This window comes from Limanda limanda, chromosome 17 (genome assembly GCF_963576545.1).
Source record: "Limanda limanda chromosome 17, fLimLim1.1, whole genome shotgun sequence".
NCBI classification, from domain to species: Eukaryota; Metazoa; Chordata; class Actinopteri; order Pleuronectiformes; family Pleuronectidae; genus Limanda; species Limanda limanda.
The window spans coordinates 6,527,726-6,549,658 of NC_083652.1; the positions used below are offsets into that span (position 1 = coordinate 6,527,726).

The 21,933-nt window shown below is 41.8% G+C and overlaps 2 protein-coding genes across 2 annotated transcripts; one reads left to right on the forward strand and one right to left on the reverse strand.

Annotated features, from left to right (window-relative positions):
• Positions 1-162: 162 nt before the first annotated feature.
• On the reverse strand, positions 163-8,186 carry tbc1d17 (TBC1 domain family, member 17). Its single transcript, XM_061089412.1, has 17 exons — positions 8,103-8,186; positions 6,958-7,053; positions 6,795-6,872; positions 6,592-6,703; positions 6,319-6,502; positions 6,058-6,166; positions 5,626-5,796; positions 5,051-5,176; positions 4,838-4,941; positions 4,636-4,730; positions 4,432-4,548; positions 4,112-4,212; positions 3,614-3,713; positions 3,210-3,307; positions 2,417-2,533; positions 2,243-2,329; positions 163-962 (listed from the first exon to the last, which is right to left on the reverse strand). Exons 1-17 carry the CDS (start codon positions 8,163-8,165, stop codon positions 801-803), a joined length of 1,920 nt encoding a protein of 639 aa, XP_060945395.1. The 5' UTR covers positions 8,166-8,186; the 3' UTR covers positions 163-800.
• A 4,219-nt stretch (positions 8,187-12,405) lies between these two features.
• Positions 12,406-21,247, forward strand: akt1s1 (AKT1 substrate 1 (proline-rich)). The gene is made up of 6 exons (XM_061089533.1): positions 12,406-12,529; positions 14,547-15,355; positions 15,452-15,713; positions 17,293-17,376; positions 17,621-17,796; positions 20,358-21,247. Exons 2-6 carry the CDS (start codon positions 14,963-14,965, stop codon positions 20,493-20,495), a joined length of 1,053 nt encoding a protein of 350 aa, XP_060945516.1. The 5' UTR covers positions 12,406-12,529; positions 14,547-14,962; the 3' UTR covers positions 20,496-21,247.
• Positions 21,248-21,933: the final 686 nt, after the last annotated feature.

Sequence of the window (21,933 nt, forward strand, 5' to 3'; positions counted from 1 at the left end):
TTTCAATTTAATCAGGCTACACACAAAATCCTGGATCTGCCCCAAAGTTTAAAAAGTAATTTCAAAACAAAATCTTAATGTTAAAGTAACTAAAGCTGTCTAAGCTTTGTAATGTAAATATTTTAAGAGAGTAGCCGAGCAGACCTAAAAGAGACAGACTGATATGATTCAACCATTTATTTGGTAATAATCAGCAGATGAAAACGTTATACAGGTAATTACGAGGCTTAAAATATTACCACGCCGCATGTGAAAACTATAAGGCATGCAAAAACTTTGCATAGGGCTGGAATGGCATCATACAGTACTGACAAGGTGCTGGCAGTCAGCTTATACTTCATTATCTTCCCTTTTCAGGAAGAGTGGCGAGGGAACAGGAGGGAAATCTAAACCAAACTCAACAAAGAGGGCACATTGAAGTGACAGGCGGAGAGGAAAACAGCTGTTAAATTACTTGGGAAAAGGTAAAACAGCAGCATCCAACAGAGGATGGAGAGAAAAGAGAGATGACAGAAACTCAGGAGGATGTGAAAACAAGAGACGAGCCGTCTGGGTAAAACAAAAAAAAGGGAAAAAGAAGAGGAGTACGAACATAGTGTTTAAATATCTTGGACTGAAAACTTCAGGGGTACATTAAAAGAAAAACACTTCAACAGCACCCCCTGCCCCTGACAAACAGTAACAACAGTCTTCCTTCTCATTTGATCACAATGTATATATATAGATTCGTTTTTTTTCCACATATAAATATCTTTCATTCATCGTGTAGTGAGTGTCAGTCCACCAGCTGACTTTCAGACTCAAGGATAAGGGCGACCACGTGCTGAATTAGAGGAGGAAGCTCCGGCCTGGGATTGGCTGAGGAGGCGCTGTGCCTCGCCGGGCTGTGAGTCCGGGCTGTCCTCGTCAGAGCTGGGGGGGACAGGGAGGCCGAGAACCCTCTGCACCTTGATGGGAAGCTCCTGGGGAGGGGGGAGGAGGAGGTGACGGGAATTATTTTTCGATTGTGGTGGAAATTGGTCAATAAACAAAGTTCTGAGTCAAGTTATCTTTGTAAGTGTGTTTGTAAAAGCTTTCTGCAGCAAGGATCACACGGGCAAGGTGGATGCTGCGAGTGTGATTAAAAAATGAAGTGTCTGTGCTCAAATCTAAGTGTCTCTGTGTGACACGCCCTGACCAAAAACAGGTCAGGGGTGTGTATGTGTGAATGTGTTGTTCTGTGTCTGGAACATGTGACTTATTGATTGCATCATTTCTGTATTGGAGAGGAAATAATGTAATCTGTGGTAAGGATGTCAGTCAGCTGAGTAGATAAACAGAATTCAACTCGAGTACAGCAAAAGGTCACTATTGATTCAGGTGACCTCAGGATCAACCTCTGCAACACATGTTTAGACAATGGGGTCACATGCTAGACAGTCGACGTACATGCTATATGCATAAAGTTTATGTCGAGCTGTACCCTCGATGGAAATGTCTGCTGTAAGCATAAACGAAGATTTTACTGAATTCACGAGGAGAACATTTTTAAAGGAAGCTGACGGTTTTTAAAAATTACAACAAGATAGTTGTTTTTTTTAAATTGTGAATACATTGGCTTCTAATCATTGGAGGAGCAAATGCATGGACTCAGAAAAATATGATTAACAGTGAGAAATGACACAATCCAAGGTATGTCTAGATGTGACTCATTACTATTGAGTAAATGCCTACAAATCTGAATATGATCAACTATATCTATATCTTCTGGAGAAGGCAACCTTTTTTTTACCATTTGTGCTTTTTAACATCATTAGAATATTTTACAAATACAATGGATAACAAATTAATAATATCAAGACTCGTATGGGGGGAAAAAAAGTCAAATGGAAATGATTCCCAATATTTCTGGCTTGTGAAGGAGCGTGAAACAGATAATGTTGACTTGTTGTAGATTTTATGATATGACGCAAGTTGTAACTTTTTCCGTTTCACTTTTTTTTTCTGTGACAGATTATAAGAGGTGAGGAGAAGTGACAAATTTGATAAACAGAATTTGAGATAACTCTCTCTTTCTTATGGTTTTGATCCCTGGAGATGCAAACCTGCACGATAGAAATTCCTGATGTATATGTAATAATGACACTGAAGCTTCTCACAAGATATTTGGACTGAGCTTTTAAAATACAGGTACAACACTGAGCACCTTGCCGTCTTTGACAAAAACTGGAAGATGACAGTTTATTCCACTGACTCTTCTTACCTTGCACTGAATAAACTGCAGATAAATGGCCTCTGCTCCACGTAGAACACTCTGCAGATCCAACTTCATCGTCAGCTCATTAATGTGCTGCAGATCAAATGACAATACACACATGCTGTTGTTACTGTGCTGACACACTGAGTCGTAAACATGACACACACATGAGGTGCACACCTTCAGAATAGTGTTGAAGTCATGATCTGAGCCAATCAGCTCTCCTCTCTGGGACTCCAGGATCGAACAGGCTATCAGCAGGTGGAAGTTGTCACATGGAAGACCAGTCCACTGGACCTGAGGGAGACAACAGGAAGTTACAGAGGTGGGCAATCCCAGCTCCCACTGGGTGAGGGGGAGGTTACAACCTGAACATGTCGCTAGTCTATCACAAAAATAAAAAGTTGTCATTGCAGGGGATTTTTTAGTTGGTGTTTCGGTCTGTAAAATTAAATCAATACTTAGCGGACAATTCAATTAAGCTCCTTTTCCACGGCTAAAAAAAAATCAGTAACACCCGCTAACATCTGGCTTTTGTCTGCAATGGTAATGGATACATTGGCTCCCAGGTCAAATTACTCTGCCGGAGACATTCGTTTTTAACCTGATGCCAAAAGGGAACCTGATCACTTGAACAAGGTAATCTACAAACATTGTCTGGTGAAGATGGCAGCACCTGGAGATAAAAACTTATAAACACAAATTTTTAAATGCTGAGAAGACTGTGGCAGTGAAATCTAATGTTAAAGATCAAAGTGGGAGCACTACAGATCCTGATCTAGCAGGTCCTTTATTTTTCCATCCTATGTCAGGTATAATCAAAACCCTGGTAGACACAATCAACCATGTACGTTTTAAACACCACGGCTAATCTGGAGTCACCAGTTAACATGGATGTCTTTGGACCTTCAGCTGTTTGAGCATCATAAAAAACCTTCATGTATGCAAGTAAATACAGATGTTGTGCGCTCACCTCCCACAGAGTGAGGATGTCCTCGAAGGAAAACTCTCTCTTGAACCAGATGAGCAGCCAGCGGAAACAGAAGCAAAGTGAGCCGCTGTCCTGGGAGTCTGCGGAACAACACAAATGTGTTTTCAATTCAGCAACAAACAAGAACAATGAGCTACTTGTAAATGATTTATCCCTAAAACTGAAATTCAGGCACTTCCTCTCATGCATATCTACCTGGTGTGCATCCATCTGCAGATGCTTTTATACATTACTAATACATTCTTAAGTGTAGCCTGAAGGATGCAGAATGTTGAGTAGCCTCTTTATTCTTGTTTCTGCTCCACTTTTCTGAACACCATACTTATGAATTAGGAATTATTTTAATGAAATCCAGAATGTGAGTGGATGGATGTTCACTGACTAACCCAGGAAGTCGCACAGCTCTGGGTCTAGAGCCTTCAACAGGATACTGAGCTTCAGGAGCTGCTGCTTCATGGCCTCCTGAGACTCTTCAAAGTTCTGGTGCTGCATAGATGAAAACAGAGGAGGACTATTTGTCACCAATAAGTCTGTGTAGGTATGTAGTCATATAAATGAACAAAAAAAACCAACACATTCTCAAATCAACTGCGAATTATTTATGACTTATCGAGTTTGAAACTTAACAAAGATCCTTCTGATTCATTCAAACCAAAAATATAACAATGTGTGCATTCTGTTTTTCGTTTAAACCAAAACTGCTGATGAAGCATTAAGTTATTACAAAAATGTTTTCACTGACCACATAAAAGTGTGGCATTAGAACTTCATGTCAAAGTTTCACTCATTCTCTTTCACTGTTGATCTCTAGAACGATTCAGATGAACTCCCAAATTCAAAAGTCGCAGCCAATGACCCTGAAGAAGAGAGAAACGTCTACTAACCACCAGCTCCATGAAGCCCGTCAGACACCAGAAGGATTCCACCTCGTTCTGGGTGATGAACAGGAGAGGAGCGAGGAGATCACTCATCCCCTGGACGTAACCTGGGCAGATGGAGAATAATAAATTAATGAAAGCGCCAGAGCGACACAAGATCTGAGATTAACAAATCATATCATCTTCTTAATTTTGTTTGTTTATAGTTATTTATTAAAAAAAGTTGTAACTGAACGGAAAATATCAGGACTGAATTACTGAATGAATTACTTTGTCATTGTCACAAAACACACACACACACACACACAAGGCAAGGAAAATCCTACCAAGATCAAAGTTGAACATGCAGTACGTCATCAGCACATCGTTGAGCAGAGTCAGTCCTGGATTGTTGTTCCCGGAAAAGAAGGTATTGTGTCTGTCTGTCCTGCTGACGTCTCTCTCTGTCACAAGACAACAAAGCCAAGTTCAACTTCCGCATCACAAGCAGCGGACGGATACAACCATGAACTGATCCTCTGTTTTCTGACCTATCAGGCTCCTGTAGCCTCTGAGGAGGGAGTTCCTCATCTCCTGCTCTTCCGTGACGGACTTCCACTGCACTTTCATTCTGAAATACTCGTCCCTGCAGACACACAAGGTAGCATTAATGTGGGTCGCTGCCTTATCACATCCTTATTTACAAACTGGTGCCAAACCATCAAAAGCATGTAAAACAATAAAATCACTGACGTTTTAAACCGCAGAATGTCTTCCCGTTCTTTAGTAGTGCTGTTCCATGGATAGAAACCCAGAAGGAACTTCCAGATCTCTCTCCTTAGTGATGGCATGATGCCCTGCAAGAGGCAAGAACAACATCAATACAATTTAGATCTATTATAAAAAATAAAAAATGAATCCTAGAAACAGGGGATAAGAGTCCTGTCACTATATTTACAGCCTTACCCCCCTGAAAACCAGCTCTTTGATTTTGTCTGGGTACATCACGCGGCCCTCAGGGTCCAGAAACTCCTCCCATTTGTCCAGAGGTTGTCCCCTGATTATGTCTGGTTTGGGACCGAGCTCTACCCCCTAGACGGAAAAACATAAACAAGTGATTGATGCCTCCAATTCTCACGTCTCTTTTGACCCATTTAAACATCTATAAGCCACTCAAAACATATTCACTCTTTTTGTGAGCATTCATGTGATCTAATTTGATCTACTAGCTAATTCACTGTCGGTAGTGACAGTAATCTGAGAGGAAGAGAAGGGGTCAAAAGTTGTGTTGTAGACTTTAGCAATAAAAAACCTTGTGGCTGACTAGGCTTCATACCAAAATGATTTAAACGTTAAAAATACAGTACAATTATTTAATTCCTGGTTTCTCCAGGAAATAAAGTTACCACACGCTTCCTGCTTGTGAATGGTTCATTTGGACCTGTGCCAGTGAATTTTTATAAACATATTTTTACACGTTACCCATCGAGTACCTGTGGCTGGCAGGACTCTAAATGGGCCTTTCAGTATTTTTCTCTTACACAGTTGATGAGTTCAAATCCAGGCTCGTCATCAGACTGGGGGGGCAGGTTTGGATCCTGAGCAGTGCGCATGTGGGCGGGGGAATCTGGAGGCCGAAGGGCCGCCTTGAAGAAATTGGTGACTTTGGAGAAACCACCATATGTTGTGGCATAGGGGTCCTGGATGAATCTCTGTTCAAGGAAACAAAAAAGCAAAGTGACAGATGAAGAGTTCACCAGTGATAAGGTTGCACAGTTTTTAAATTAAGTATAGTCCACAGTGCGACTTTGATCAGTATTGATCACTAAGCTTAAAAACTAAGAAAGATTTTACGATTGATATTAGTAACTATACTTTTAGACTGAAAACATTATTTCAGCTTTAAATGTACCATGTAAAACCTGCTCTCTTATAAATGAGATCAAAATGAATAAAGAATAAAAGTAAATTACCGAAACAAGATCCGAGCCGTCATCAAGGAGGTGCAGCCTATCAAAAGAGTGAGAGAGCGCACCTGCCTCATGTGGGTAAGCAAGGTAGAGTCGCCCATCGACTGGTGACCTGATCACAAAAAAATGCCTGTGACGTTATTTCCACTCATGTGACGCCTCATGTAAACAGCTCTGCCTGAAACACATCAGCTGCTCAAAGTGCTGAGACAAATTCCAACACACTGACTCTGCTACTGGGAGTGTTACAGTGATAATACTCACGGGTCCAGGACGATGTAGTGATGCAGGGCCCGAAGAAGTTCTCTGGTTCCTCCCCTGTGGAAGTGTAGAGCAGGCAGGGGGTGCCCTCCTCTACTCGTCAACACCAGGAAGTTTCGACCCAAAGAGAAGCGGGCCCTCCGAAGAGAGTAGAGCTCTGACAGAGGCAGAGAGAATGACCACTGATCTGGAAGAGAAATACAGGATATTTACTTTCATACATTGTTCCTTATCAACGTAAATCTATTTCAAACGTCACAGAAGTGTTAAAGGCACCTGACTCTTTGACTGGAACATGTTCTCGATCTTTCTTCACCGTGCTGATAACAGCCCAGTCCGGCTCATAACCAGGGTCAAAGTGTGTGTCCTCCTCCCCTCCTTCTCCGTCCTAAGTGGTTAAACAAAAAAAATTGATGACACTAATTTACATTTGAGTCCGAAAATGTATGAATGTTTTGTTGTTTTTCATGACTGCCGACCTTTTTGGAGTAGAGTACAGCGGGGGCACAGCGGCCCTCATCCTCTAGTGGGCTCCACTCTAGTGCTGGCAACCCAGCCTAGAAGAAAGACACAGTTAATGACCCCAGTTCTTTCCGGGGTTTTCCTCTACATAGCAAGTTTGACTCAGACATATTTTCTTACCCGCTCCACAACGCGGATGAACCCTGGGATGGTGGTGTCCTGGTTGCTCCTCTTGGCATTTGTGTGGAGGTAAACTCCCTCCTTCTCAAATATCAGCTAAGGAAGAAGAAATACCAAGTTTATAAAAAGTAAGGTGAGATAAGGTAAGGTGAGGTTATGGGGACATAATCTGGAGGTGTATGCTAACAGTATCTACAAGGGGTTGAACATTGTTCTCATTATAATTTCCCAGAGCCTTGGATGACATAATGAAATGGCTGTATCATCTGACCAATATACTAAAATACAAATAAAATCAGGAACTGACAAATATGTAAATATTATATTCATTTCCATTTTTTTGTGTTTAGGTTGTCTAGCTTAGTCTTTAATTAATCTGCTCTTTCGATCCCACTATTTTTCTCTTACCTTACTTATTGTTGTCATTTATTCTGTATAAAATAGACACATTGTTTCCTTGGTTGACATGTACTGTTATACCCTCTGTGTATTTATTACGTTATGTATGAGCAAATTTAGGATTATGATGTTATCATTCAAGCTGCCTTTTCCATGGATAGATAAGGTTCAGTGTCCCTGTCAAATAAATAAATAAATCTGGTCACATTGAGGCCATTGTTATAAATGTGTTATATGGTTTAACTACTTATATGTCAAATTAAATGAGCACACCGTGTTGATCAGATAAGACTGGATGATGTGTGTGGGGGTTATGTCATGATGAGGTCGAGGTCTCACAACAAAGGCAGTAAATGACAGTGATCACATGACTTCAGCTCGTCTGGTCTGTCAGGTCACTCGACCAGAGACCAGGAACTCGCACATTGAAAAACCGAACTTGTTGGGCTGAAGCAGCTTTGACCTAGTCAGCTACAGAGCTAACGTGTCTGTGTGGTAGTACACACATCTATCGGCTTCTAACACAACAGAGCCCGACGTGTCACGAATCATCCAGATGTCAACGAGTAGCTGACAGGTTTACCTTCTCCAGCGTTGTATTGAACATCAACAGCTAGCTAGAAGCTAACATTGCCCCGAAATCTCGACTAGTTCCACCTGAAAATCGAGTGACGAGCTGTGGGGAAGTTGTCAACATGCTCACATCAGAATGCTGGATGTAAATGCTTGTAAAAACCAAGACCTACCTTGTAATCTGGGATGTTTTGCTCCATTCTTCCGCCGCCGGAGTCACTGCTTCGTTCTTCCATAACAAATATGACGTCACCCCTCTTGCTGCTATCAAAAGCCCCCGCCCCCAAAGATACGTCATGGAGTGCGAGCCAATCAGATTTTTGTATATGCTCTGGGTGTTTTTTAACGCCATAACCATAACGTGACAATAAACCCCATTCAGAGATACGTGATGTCAGATGGAGTATTACTGTCTGTAATAACATTTTACATACTAATTTAAACACATTCAAATACTACTCAACATGCTGATGACGTTCCCAACCACTGGGGGGCAGTTAACATGCTGGTTTATATTGAAATATAATGATAAACCAGCAGCTCCTTGACGAGGTCAAAGAGAAGTTCCACTACCAGCTCAAGAGGTCAATAGACAAAGTAAGTACACTTCAGAAATAAAAATAAATAATAATAAATATATGTCACCCCATGGTGTTCCTGATATGTAAGTACTATGGCTCTGCAAAACAAATTAAAATATAAAATAAATATATGATACATACATGATACACCTGTGTATTGATTTTTGTGAAGATCGGTCAATGTGAACACGTTCCGGGGGTCTCGGGGGCACCGTTGAGCAATTCTGTGACGCCCATTGAAAATTCCTCCAGAATACGTAAATTTTCACCACTTACTAACTTTCTGCAAATTTTGGTAAGAATTTGAGCATGGTAAAGCCCTCAAAAAGACAATAAACTTGCCTGAATAATAATAATAATAATAATCCTTACAATTTCAATAGGGCCTCACCTGTCAGTGCCTGTCAGTGCTCGGGCACTAAATATTGGAAAAACAAGTTACAATATCTTCTAATTTTTAATCAGGATAAGTAGTATGACACTCTAACGATAGTTTCAGAAGATGAAGTGATATTAAATCAGTAAATTAAATGATATTAAATCATTTTTATTCAAACATTGCTTTGATGCTTCATTACTTATCTTTCAGAGTTACATATGTGACTTGAATTTAATCTCAATTTTATGTTGCTTCGCTCCTCTGTGGGAAGATTTTATTATCATCTCCAAGTGGTCCTGCTCTGTATCTTTGTACTGGGATTTCTGTGTCTATGTAGTCTGCAGTTGTTCTGCTGCACTTTGGATCATGCTTCGCTACTTGTGATCATTTGAGTTCCTCCTCAGCAGTTTTATGTGTCTTGCATCAGTTTTGAGTTTCTTTGCATCAGTTTTGAGTTTCTTTGCAGCTGTTTGAGTTTCTTTGCAGCTGTCTTAGTGTCTTCGTATCAGTTTTGACTCTCTTTGCAGCTGTATGAGTATCTGTGCATCTTTTTTGAGTTTATTTATCTCAGTTTTAAGTTTCTTTATAGCTGTTTATAGTGTATTTTAATCAGTTTAGAGTTCTTTGTAACTGTTTTGGTGTCTCTGCAGCGTTTTGTGTATTTGCATCCATTTCCCCTTTCTTACAGTTTTTCACAATTGTTAACACACGTTTTTCAAAACAATAATGGCTTTCTCAAATATGCACACAGAAAACTCAAAACCTCACACACAAAATGTTAAACCTGACACTCCCTTTGCAAGATGGCTCTTTGCCATCAAATCTCTTCACTGTTCACAAAATAGAACTCGTGTTTTCATTTGGTACACACAGCCATATTTTCAAATGACACACGCATACCATTTATTGAGTACACACAACTAAGCATTTGCTTGCACACTTCCAAGCATTTACAGCACACTGAAGTGCAAAATTGAAAACACAATCATCGAAATGGAACACACCATATGAAGGACAATGACTCTGGAGAATTAGCCATTTCTCCTTTTGTAAACTGTCTCAGTGTAGGCCTACTTTTTTCATAGTCAAACATAAAACAGCACACAAATATGCAGCAAAAAAAGGTTTATTTCAGTACACACAGAGAACAGTACAGTGCTGACACAGACAGCATGAGAATGCAAGTTACAGTATGGACACAGAGAGGTCAACACAGTGGGCTACAGTGAGACACTGTAGAAAAAGAACAATATTGGATTACAGGTACAATACATGCATGTGTCAGTGTTGAATGTTTGGTACTTACAAGCACAAACTCTCGCCATAACTCCTCAATGCGTCTGTGTTCGGTTCGAATGGGACCCTGTACACTTGTTTCATCCGCATGGCATTCCTATGAAGAATACGGTCCAATGTAAAGAGGATGGCGGTCTGGACGTTTCTAAATGTAGCATGGTCAGCCAGGATCCTAGTTTTTATTTGTCTGAGTGTGATAGCGTTGTTCTCATGAACCATATCTACAATTTCAGTCTCCTGTTCGGCTGTGGAAATGCGTGTTCTTCCTGTTCTCTTCCAGTCCTGCAAAATATAAATACTGTGAGCACACTGTATTCTATTCTATTCCATTGTTCATCAAACAAAACAGAGGCTGAAGGCACTTTTATGCTGCAGTCCTGATTGCAAATTGCTCAACAGACCTGAATGTTTAGAGATTTGAGGATTTGTGTGTTGTAGGTTGATGCTTTGATATTTTACTTGAGAAGTGTGTGCAACAACTGAACATTGTGTGTAGTGTTTTGACAACAAGGTGATGTGTAATTTACATCAGAGTGTAAAGAAGGAAAGTCAGAGTCTAATGAGATAAGGGAGTGTGAAGTAGTGCCAAATTGGGTCAAGCTATTGGTACATTAAGTGAATGTTGTGCAAATTGTGCCGAATTTTTGCTTTTTGTGTGTTAACAACTGAGAAAAACTGTAATAGCTAATTTAAGTGTCTTTGCATCTCTTTGAGTGATAGCAGTTTAAGTGTCTTTGCAGCTGTTTTGAGTATCTGAGCATCCCCTATGAGATTATTTATAGCACCAATTTTCTATATATATATATTTATTCTTGTAAACTGTTCTAGTGTCTTAGCAGCTGTTTTAAATTTTTAGCAGCTTATTTTAGTTTATTTGCTGCTGTGTGTTTCTTTGCAGCTGTCTTAGTGTCTTTGTATCAGTTTTGACTCTCTTTGCAGCTGTATGAGTATCTGTGCATCTTTTTTGAGTTTATTTATCTCAGTTTTAAGTTTCTTTATAGCTGTTTATAGTGTATTTGAATCAGTTTAGAATTCTTTGTAACTGCTTTAGTGTCTCTGCAGCGGTTTTTGTGTATTTGCATCCATTTCCCCTTTCTTTATAGCTAATTTAAGTGTCTTTGCATCTCTTTGAGTGATAGCAGTTTAAGTGTCTTTGCAGCTGTTTTGAGTATCTGTGCATAGCCTATGAGATTATTTATAGCACCAATTTTCTATATATATTCTTGTAAACTGTTCTAGTGTCTTAGCAGCTGTTTTAAATTTTTAGCAGCTTATTTTAGTTTATTTGCTGCTGTGTGTCTCTACAGCAGTGTGAGTTTCTCAGTTACAGTTTGGAGTTGTTCTTTGTTGCACTTATTAGTCATTAGCTTCCTTTTATCCGGTTGAGTCTCTGCAGTCTTTCGTGTCATTGCATCAGATTTGAGTTTTTAAGCTGTTTTGAGATTTTTGCTGTTGTTGAGAGATTTTTGCTGTTGCAATTCGAGTGTCTTTGCAGATTATTGAGCAGCTGGTGGGTGGGTTGCATGAACATTACAGAAAGAGGTGGGTTTGGTGGTGCAGGTGAGAAAAAGTTGGTGGGCTGTACACGTGCACGAGAAAAAGGCGAGGACGAGTTCTTGATCACGTGTACAACGTGCGTCCGATTGGAAGGCAGTAAACAGGTGACGTCAGAGCTACGCCAAGTTGAGCTATCTGAAACAAAGGCATATGGTAGCTGAGTTTACATTTCAAAATAAAAGCTTCGATCGGTCACGTTCATTTAGCAAAGAGAAAATGAAGATGAGCCAAATATTAATTCTTAAACACAGATTTTGTTAAAGAAAAAGAAGGAAGGATGTCTGTTATAAATTATTCATATATCTAGCTGATGACAAAGGTGATAAGACAGCTCTTTTACTGAAACAAAATATATACATCATGTAGAAATACAAGCACGAACCATTTCAGATATATATTTTACATATTTACAATTTTTTTGAAATAAGTGTATGTGCACTTACATACACATACTGTTTTTGTTGTTTAATTTTTGACATTGCATTATATTTCCAATAAATCACACAGTATGTGTTGCATATAACATATAAAATAGAGGGGTTACTGTGTTGTACTGTATATTTTTTTAATTTTTCACATTTATTGCGTCATAGCTGACAACAACAAAGGCTTTTATTTTTAAATCCCCGGCCGGAAGCGCTGTGATTGCTCGTTGCTAGCTTGCTGCGGGTGCAGAGCCTAGCTGGGGGAGAGAAATCGTGGGAGAAGCAGAATCCGAGCGATAAAAGAAGAAGTAAAGTTAAAGATCGATAAACATCAGGTAACGTGGAAGAAAGGACACGAACAGGTGGGTGAACGTCCTCCCGAGCTTCCGTAATTTACACTTGCGCGTCTCAGCTCGTGCTAAAAGCCAGAAAAATGGAGGTGAAAAGAGGGTCCATGATGAAGCGGCTGCACACACAGTGGGTAAACAACCCGATCAACAACAACAACAACAACAACAACCACCCCCACAACAGGGGCTGGGGAGTGCGTGGTCTGCGGGTTAAACCCAGACTCCACGGCTGCTAACACGGCAGAGAGGGGATCAATGGAGAGCTGGGTCATTAGGAAGCTACAGTAGCTACAGTAGTTAGCATCGGCTGGTGTCATGCAGCTCACACGCAGAGGGGAGGGGGGGCTGCGACACAGAGGACACATCAGTCTGCACAGCTTGTGTTTACGACTTCAGCTGCACGGAATCGAACACATGCACTCACGCGTCAACTCAATACGCTTCACCCAGAGGAGGTAGAGGACAGGTCTGTGCATTGAAGTCTGAACTGTAAACCTTCTGGACCAGACTCTGGCTTTTTGATTTATGACTCAATTCATGTCTCAACATATGTCCTTCCTGCATGTTTGTTTACTTTATAAACGTGTAATTACCTCTTTATAAAATGCTTTTATACATGAGGTGGGAATCACAGTGTAACTTAGGAAACGATTAGTGATAGATAGCCCAGGATAACAATATCACGATACAGCAATTCTGCGATAATCGATATAATTCAAGAGAATCTTATAACAATACATCGCGATATATCTGACTGAAGAAGAGTGCAAATTGCCCCTAAAGAGGTGAAGTGCAGGATTTGTGTATTTATTCATTGAGATGGGACAATGTAAAAGAAAGTGCATTACGTTTTATCTTAGTGTCTCTTAAGTTTTTAACAAACACACTATAACTTGTAACGTATACCATCATTCTAATGTAAAATATCCATAAACTGGCAAAAGTCAAAACTATATTTATATTAAACCAACAAATGAAGTATTGATATTTGGCGCCAGCTTATTGTCATCATATTTGTTTCAAATTTCTTTATTGAGGAGAAATAGACCTATCCTTTTTCTTTTTTAGAGTAAACACATAACTCTAAACAATAAAAGCTGTCTGATGAGGGCAATATCAAGTTTAAGCTGAGATAAGGTGACGGCTCACTTCTTTGCCATGTTCTGTTTAAAGGGACAGGTGTATGGTAACTGGATCTACTAAGGATCATGTTCACTATCGTAATTATTAATTGTTTTCCCATAACATGTCAGAAATAAGGGGCCATCATAGTCCCCCAGATTCTAAGGTGACATATTGAAAGTGTTTTTGTCTGACGAAAAAATCTGATATATAAATGCAATCAGTTTACTATTAAAGCAGGATCTGGTTGGTTAATAATCAAACATGTAACATTGTACTAGGTTCCTTTTTCTTGTTTTCCTGTTGTCTAGTTCGTCTTTCATCAACCAGCCTCTGCTCTTGCCTTTTCTTATCTCTTTAAGTGTGGATTGTTGCTAACCACACATATCCTGGATATGCACTGAATTAATCTGTGTGTAGATTATTTGCCAGATGTTAGGAAAAGAAACAATCCTGGCGTCACACACTGAGCAGTAAAACAAAAATGTCCACACCCAGCCCAGGAGTGTTACCTAATATTGCATGGAGGCTAAATTATATAAACAGAAATTGTGTTGCTTCCCCGTTACAGTTTGGAGATCGTGGGACTCCAAATAAAAGTTTTTTCTGAGTCACCTCAGATAGTTGTAATTCAACAGTTGACACTTCCTCCGGAATAAAAGAAAGAGTGTCTTAGCAATGAGACTTCCGTAAGACAACAGATGCTGCTGAGGTCCTAGGATGATAAATACTGGGTTAGGTATTGTTTTTTATTTTAATTGTCATCTACTGTGTTCAAATCAATTTTTTCATTTTCTATTTTCTATGACGTTGCTCTTATTTCTGAGCTGACCCGCCCATCTCGTCCAACCCTTCTAATTGTGCCTTTGACCCTGTGTTGACTCATGTTTTGCTTTTATCTACCCAGGTATCACCAGCAACTTGGCAACAGCTTTTCTCTCCCCTGGCTCTACAGTGCGTGTAAGGACATCGGCCACTATAAATATACATATAATTATATTTACATTAATATATTTATCATATCTTAAAATCACTGAGTGCCTCTCTACCTGATCAAGCATTCTTCTCCGCCTGCATCTTCACCGGTGCAAAAACATTTTCAACACCAGCAAGAAAGAAGAAGCAAATCTCAAGTTTCCAGATGCTCCACAGCTACCAAAGCTTCAACTGATAACTTGTAACTGTGCTTTATTGAGTTTGATGCCCCCCAGAATCCGCCGTATCCGAGCTTCTGGTTAGTCTCTAAACTCTTCAACATTCATCAGCATCGTTCTCGTCCACGTAGTCCACTAAAGACAGCTATAAACAGCACATAGCAACATCATGGCCTCCATCACGCAGTTGTCCGAGCCCGAGATCCCAGACAACCACAAGGAGAGCTGGCTGGCGCTACTTTCTGCAGTGGAAGCATACTGCCAAAAGTCAGGCTGCGACCTGGCCATACTGACAGCCTGCAAGAAGTTCCGGTCGTCAGCGGGCGACGGCGACGGGGTGAGGAAGCGGGACAGCAGCAGTGCCTTTCCGAGGGAGTGTGATTTCTCCTACAGCATTTGGGGTCAGGGGTTCCTGGCCGAGTCGGCGCGCCGCTACATGGACGACATCGGCGTGCTGCACTCCACCACCATGCTAACAGCCCACAAGCACACACGCCAGTCCGGGGGGAAGGAAGGAACCAAGCTGGTGGTTGACCTGACCTCTGACCCGGGACACAGGGGGGTGAGTGGTCTTCTTGTGTGTCACACTGCCCTGTGGTGCCACTCGATCACAGTGTTCTCATCCATAATATGCTGGGTTGTTTTGCTGTCGTCACAGAGCTTCACAGGAGACGGTGTGGTGGGCGGAGTCAGCCCCAACAGCAGACAGTACTCCCAGAACTACCCGTCAATCTACAGCTCAGGAGCCGGTACCGGGCCGGGCGCCGGGCAGAACGGTAACGAAGAGAGGGAGAGCAGCATGCTGGAGGCCGAGCGAGGGAGACAGAGCTCTGGGATCGTGGATTTGGAAGAAGAGTGCGAAGACGAGGAAGAGGAGGAGGACATGGATGAGAGGAGACCCTTTGGGAATGAAAGTGCAGGTGAGGAGCGAGAGAGTTTGTCGTGGGCGTGCAACACTATACAGGAAGAAAGAGCTGTTTCACTCCAAACCCAACAATATTATTATTCAGGACAAGTTTTATATTTTGTACTAACTAGGGATGCACCGATCCGATATTTGTATCGGTATCGGTACCGATATTGAAGAAATTTCTAGATCGGGTATCGGTGACAATGGGCCGATCCATATCGGCGGATCTATTCAGTGTAATTCTATGCTGTGCGCTGTGAGTGACGTCATACGCAAGCAACACGCCGTGTTTACAAAATGCAGCGAGCGAAAGGATCAGCTCCCCCGTGTCACTTATGAGTTTAACAGCACACTGGGGGGGGGTCCGGTGGCGCCTCACGGCGTCGCTGGTGCGGGGGGCTTTTTCTCATTTTCTTGGGACCGCGGGGTGGTGTCCGCCGGAGGGGCTCCCAGCGGGCGACGTAGCTGAGGTGATCCCCGAGAAGGGCCCGACACGTGTCCAGAGTCGCCGCCGCTGCCGACCGCTGTACCCGGTCCCCTCCGACGGCCCGCCTTCCGCACCGGCGACGACTCTGGACGCGTGTCGGGCCCTTCTCGGGGATCACCTCAGCTACGTCGCCCGCTGGGGGAACCCTCCGGTCCGGGGGGAACCCTCCGGCGGTGCGCCTCGGCTGGCGCCTAGCAGCTGACTCAGAACTGGTGCGGACCAGGGGAATCCGACTGTTTAATAAGTATCGATATCGGATCGGTATCGGCCGATACTAAACCTCAGATATCGGTATCGGAGGTGAAAAAAGCGGATCGGTGCATCCCTAGTACTAACATGACACGTATTTTGTGGTTTTCCAAGTGTCACGTGATTATTTTGATATTTACAGGGTTCCTATGGTCATGGAAAACCTGGAAAAGTCAGAATTGTAAAATGTTTATTTCCAGACCTGGAAAAGTGCTTGAAAAAAATAAAATCCCAAAAGTTTTGGAGAAGTCATGGAAATTGGTTAGATTCATATTTTCATGTCGTTCATTTACACTGATTTTTAAACAATGAATATGCTTTTGAAAGAAATGCGCTCAAAATACAAGCAGATCCATGATTGGTCCATATTCGTTCTTCTAAATCTTCCGTGGTTTCCGGGCATGAACCGGAAATGCGACTCCGGAGATGATGTAGTCAGCAGACCAATCACAGCCCTCGCGGCCGGGTGACGCTTGCGGGGCTTTGCCGTCTAGTTAGAAAAATTGGCCGACGCACGCAAGGACGTAGGAAGGGCCGTGAGGGGCCCGGAAGGGCTCTTGCGTCTCCGTTCCCGTGAAAACGCAGAAGCATGCGCCGGCCTTCAATCAAACTATTGTCTCATTCATTTGTGTCATTTAAGGTATACTGTATGCTTTGAAATTCTCATTGTTAGCTTATATACTAAATTTTGTCAGTTTTTCCTGTACACACCGGGATTTCACAAAATGTTTGGTCATGGAAATTTGGTTTAAAGTTATTGAAAAGTCATGGAAAAGTCATGGAAATCCATTGGTCCAAATGTGTATGAACCCTGCTTTAAGTATTCTTAAGATGTATGGCCCTTCTGCTGCAGGTGTGTTCTCGATGGACGAGGACTCTCTGTCTCGGGACTGTGAGCCGTTCTTTGAATCTGACGGCGAGGAGGAGAGCACTGATGGTAAGAGTTTGATTTCTCGACTCCATGTATGTCCCCCATGCAAGCCCCCCAAAGAATAACAAAGAGCTGCAAGTAGATGCACTGTATGAATGTGTGTGTGAATGGGTGAATGTGAAACTGTACTGTAAAGCGCTTTGAGTGGTCTTCATCAGACTAGAAAAGCGCTATATAAATACAAATCCATTTACCATGTCCGTGTATGTTCAGTATCTCCATTCACCTGGTTTGTTTCTATCTGTCTCAGGCTCTTTGAGTGAGGACGCCCCTCCTCCTCCTCGTGGCATGGCCATGGGTCATTCTGCGTACTCGCACCGTCACCCCAACCCCATGGCTCTGGCCCGCTCGCTGCCTGTGTCTGTGCCCGTGTGGAGCTTGAGAGGAACCCGAGGCGCTCAGGGAGACGGCAACAGCGGAGAGCGGGTGAGAACGCACTCAAACACGCAAAGTATCTTGTCAGAGAAGCTGCTGGTTTGCACGGTGAGACTTGAGGCTGTCGAAGCTTCACCGTAGGTACGCAAGTAGCCTTTGCACTGGGCCTACGTTGTTGTGAGCATTCAAAATTGTGTAGGTGTGTATTTGTGCTCTGCAATTACAACTCCGAAACGCTAGTGACCGTAGAGTTTCTATGCTACTGTGTTTAGTCTCTTCCGGCTTCGGTCCAATTATTTACAAATGCTCCGGTGTCTCTGTTTACACCAGAACAATGGCGAGTGTTATCATGTTGGAGTTAGAGCAGATAGATTTTCAGGAGCAATTACTTTTTCTTAAAGAACTGCAACGAAGTAAAGAAAGACGTTGAAGGAGGTGATCTGTTCGACCACGGTATAGATTTGACCCAGAAGCATGACTTGGGCTTGTAATGTTCTGGAGCACGTGTCTCAAAGTGAGGTGAGGGGATTAGCCTGATGTATTCGGCCCTAAATCAAGATTTTGCTGAAACCAGGTGAATAGATCAACCGATTATCTATGAGCGATCCAAAATGCCACAGCTAGACCTCTCGATAGGTCAAACAGATGCTTCCATTCATACTTCTCTTCTCTTACACAATTTAGTTTAAAATTCTCATTCTTACTACCCAATCACTGCACCATCAAGACCCTACATATCTCACGGATCTCCTCCACCTTTATTAATCCGCTCGCTCTCTCAGATCTGACTAGTTAAATCTATTACATTTCCCACACAGCTGACTAAAGATGTGTGGTGACATGGCTTTTGAGCAAATAGCACCAAAGTTGTAAAATGCCCTACGTATATTTTAAAGGTTTGTTGACTCTGTGGGACCATTCAGAAAAAGGTTAAAACAAAGGTGTTTGGTTAAAACAGGCATTCAGATAATTAACATTATGTGTACCAGGTCGGTGTCTCTATGCATTACTACTGGACTCTATATGATTCTATTTAGTGTGTATGTGTGTGTTTGCATTCTGTTTCTTATGGTGGAACCATGTTTATAACTTCTTTGGCCCAGTAAAGAACTTTCATCAGATAATTTACCACCTCCTAATAACAAGAGGGGACTCATGAGACTCAGCGAAAGTAAAAGTGTTCCCACCCTCAGAGTTTAATAGAACAAAGATCCACACACATTATGAATGAAACTTTTTAGCCAAAAATAATTCATGCATTATCATCATTGATTTTTTCACATAAAGGAAAAACATGTACAACATATACAACTCTGTGAAAAAGCCTTTGTAAAAAATCCCCACACTAATTAACAGCTTTATCTTCTAATATGTGAATATTACTGCTCGTGTTTCTGGAGCTAATCTATCTCAGTAATTCACTCAGCCGAGGAGGATGTGTTTTCATCAGTGTCTGTCCGACTGTCCTAAACTTCTGAACCCATTTCCATGAAACTTTGTGGAGGGGTGAGGCATGACCCGAGCAAGAACCCATTACACCCGGACCACACCGAGTGCATGTGACGGCTGGGTTGCTGATCTGCTCGTGCAAATGCTTGTAAATGCGTTAGTTGCTCAAACTGGGCACGTGTCTGCTGTGGAGCGGCGCCGTGAGGTTTCTGGTATGATTTCTGAATTTCCTCGAATAAAAGTAGGTCCAAGTACTTGACTGAACGCCAGGACTGTAGCTGTGCAACTTCCGGTCCTACAACAACTATAAAACCTTGCTAGAACAAATGAATGGATTCAGTCAAAGAAACACTTGTGCTTTTACTTTGAATGAAGGATTGCAAGTATATACGTTTGTTACATATTTGCCAGATATAGACATTGAAAACACCATAAGGGATCAGGCATCAAAAATATCAGACATATTTAGGAGAGTGATGTTTAAAGGAGACGTTATGGATGTTTTAATATCTCTACTAAATATGGTGACATTGTAGATGTCAGTGAGTCTCTAAAACATTTTAAGAATTTGGTGTTTGTAAATCTGCTGCTGCTTCATCCGCCAAGACGAGTGACTGAAATTTTTATTTTCTCTCAGTCAAATAGAGAATTTAATTTACTTTCACCTTTAAGTTATAATCTACAGATAAAGTAAACATTTTCTGCTTCCATTAGTTCAATTTAAATTCCTCAACAGATTCTCCTAAAAGAAACGGGTAATGAAAGAACTGATGAATGAAACAAGCTGTTTGTTTGTTTTATGATGCTGCTGCTGCTGCTGCTGCTGTTGTTGTTGTTGATGCTGACATGTTTCATGGCGTCTAAAGACCAAGACAAAGAAACAATTCACCTCTCAGTATTCTGATGCACCAGCTAATGGCCGCGACGGCTCCATCAGTTCACGTGACCGTAAAAGTATGTGTGACATTTGTGTGAGGTCATGCTGGGAAATTATTTTACAAGTAACCTCTCACAAAGAATTTTTTTCTGAGTGAACGAGCGACAGGAATTTGGATTTTTTCCCCTTTTACATCCAGGTTCTCATCTCTGACCCCCCATGACCCTCCTGCGCCTTGTTAACACAGTCTCCTCTGTGTGCGTGTGTGTGTGTGTGTGTCCTCCAGGTGGGCTGTCCTGACTTGGATCACATCGCGGCCAGTATGAAAGCCCTGCTGGCCCCCGGCGCCACCGACGGGACGGAAATGTTCGGGGCCCTGCCTCGGCCCCGGCTCAACACCGGGGACTTCTCCCTGAAGCACTGAGAGCGAGTGTGTGAGGCGAGCAGGGGGACGAGAGAGAAAGGGATAGAGGGGAGCGAGTGAGAGGGGAAAGGAAAACGTGGAGAAAGATACTGTCATGACAACGGATGGATGAGGCGGAGCCTGTATTGTGGCAGATGTGACCTACAGTTTGTGAAACGGTGTAAAAGCTAGTACCTCCATTTTATCTCACTAACCAAAATTTACGGCACATGCTTCGAGGAGTAACGGAGAAAGAAATGTTATGAACACTAATAACATTTTTCGACACTATCACTCCACCCACCAACCAACCAACCAACCAACCAACCAATCACCACCTCGTCGTCACTACACATTTCACAACACTAGTGACTTCACGTCTCCAAACACTACATTAGTGCTGGACCTGAGGAAAAAGTTGAAGTAACAAGAAGCATGTTGCTTTTAAAAAAATGTGGAGTGGAGGACCCCAGCACCTCCTCATAACACGCCTGTTTGTACTTTTACTTTTGCCAATGAATGACTGACTGATCGAATGATTGTAAATCAATACAGCGTTATAGGGGATGGTGTTCTTTTTTGTTTTTGTTACTTCGCTCCAGATGTTGGGTGAATGAGAAAGTGACAGTGTGTGTGTGTGTTTGTGTGTGTAGGAAAGAGAGAAGATGGGTTGATTTGAAAATGAACAAATGTCCACATTTGACATTTCAAAAACAAATAAATGTTCCAGGAATTACTTTTATGTTACAAATAAAGGAGCAACACCAAGAGAGCGAGAAGACTCTGTGTGATTTTGTGTGAGGGTGTAATGCCACTAAGATCCTGCAGAGGGCACTAGTACTACACTATATAATCAGTTTTGCTGCACACCCCTGATACTTAGGAATACAAACTAATACAGCCCTGCGGTTGTACCCCTCTACCAGTCTACATCGTTTATTTTTACAGACTCATATGAGGTCACCGTGACCTTTGATTCGTAGAATCTGATCAATTGCTCTTTGAGTACAAGTGACAACTTAGGAAAATTTGAAGAGAATCAAGGCAGATTTGAGAGATAGATAGATAGATAGATAGATAGATAGATAGATAGATAGATAGATAGATAGAGTACTTTATTCATCCCCGAAGGGAAATTAAGTTGTCATAGCAGCCGGTTCAAGAGGCCAACATTTCTTTTGTGAGGCCCTTGGACCTTGGACCTTGGACCTTCAACCAAATCGAATCAGTTCATTCCCGAGTCCAACTGAGTGTGTGTTCAAAATTTGAAGAAATTCCCTCAAAGCGTTCTGTAGATATCGTGTACACAAGAGGACAGATTACCCGAAAATAGAATGCCTTTAGCCACTGGCTCATTAAAAAAAACATGAAGTCTGTGATATTACACAACAATTTAATTTATTGACTATAGCACATAAAAAATACATAGATTCTGAAGTTAAACAAGCACTCAAGTACA

What these genes read in the sequence shown, in the direction of transcription:
- tbc1d17 (XM_061089412.1), bottom strand. Translation starts at nt 8,165, where the DNA reads ATGGAAGAACGAAGCAGTGACTCCGGCGGCGGAAGAATGGAGCAAAAC. An exon ending in AAGAGCTGGTTTTCAGGGGG is followed by an intron (nt 4,942 to 5,050) that starts GTAAGGCTGTAA and finishes TGCCTCTTGCAG; the next exon opens with GGCATCATGCCATCACTAAG. An exon ending in TGCAGTTTATTCAGTGCAAG is followed by an intron (nt 963 to 2,242) that starts GTAAGAAGAGTC and finishes CCCCCTCCCCAG; the next exon opens with GAGCTTCCCATCAAGGTGCA.
- akt1s1 (XM_061089533.1), top strand. Translation starts at nt 14,963, where the DNA reads ATGGCCTCCATCACGCAGTTGTCCGAGCCCGAGATCCCAGACAACCAC. An exon ending in CTTTGGGAATGAAAGTGCAG is followed by an intron (nt 15,714 to 17,292) that starts GTGAGGAGCGAG and finishes CTTCTGCTGCAG; the next exon opens with GTGTGTTCTCGATGGACGAG. An exon ending in CGAGGAGGAGAGCACTGATG is followed by an intron (nt 17,377 to 17,620) that starts GTAAGAGTTTGA and finishes TATCTGTCTCAG; the next exon opens with GCTCTTTGAGTGAGGACGCC.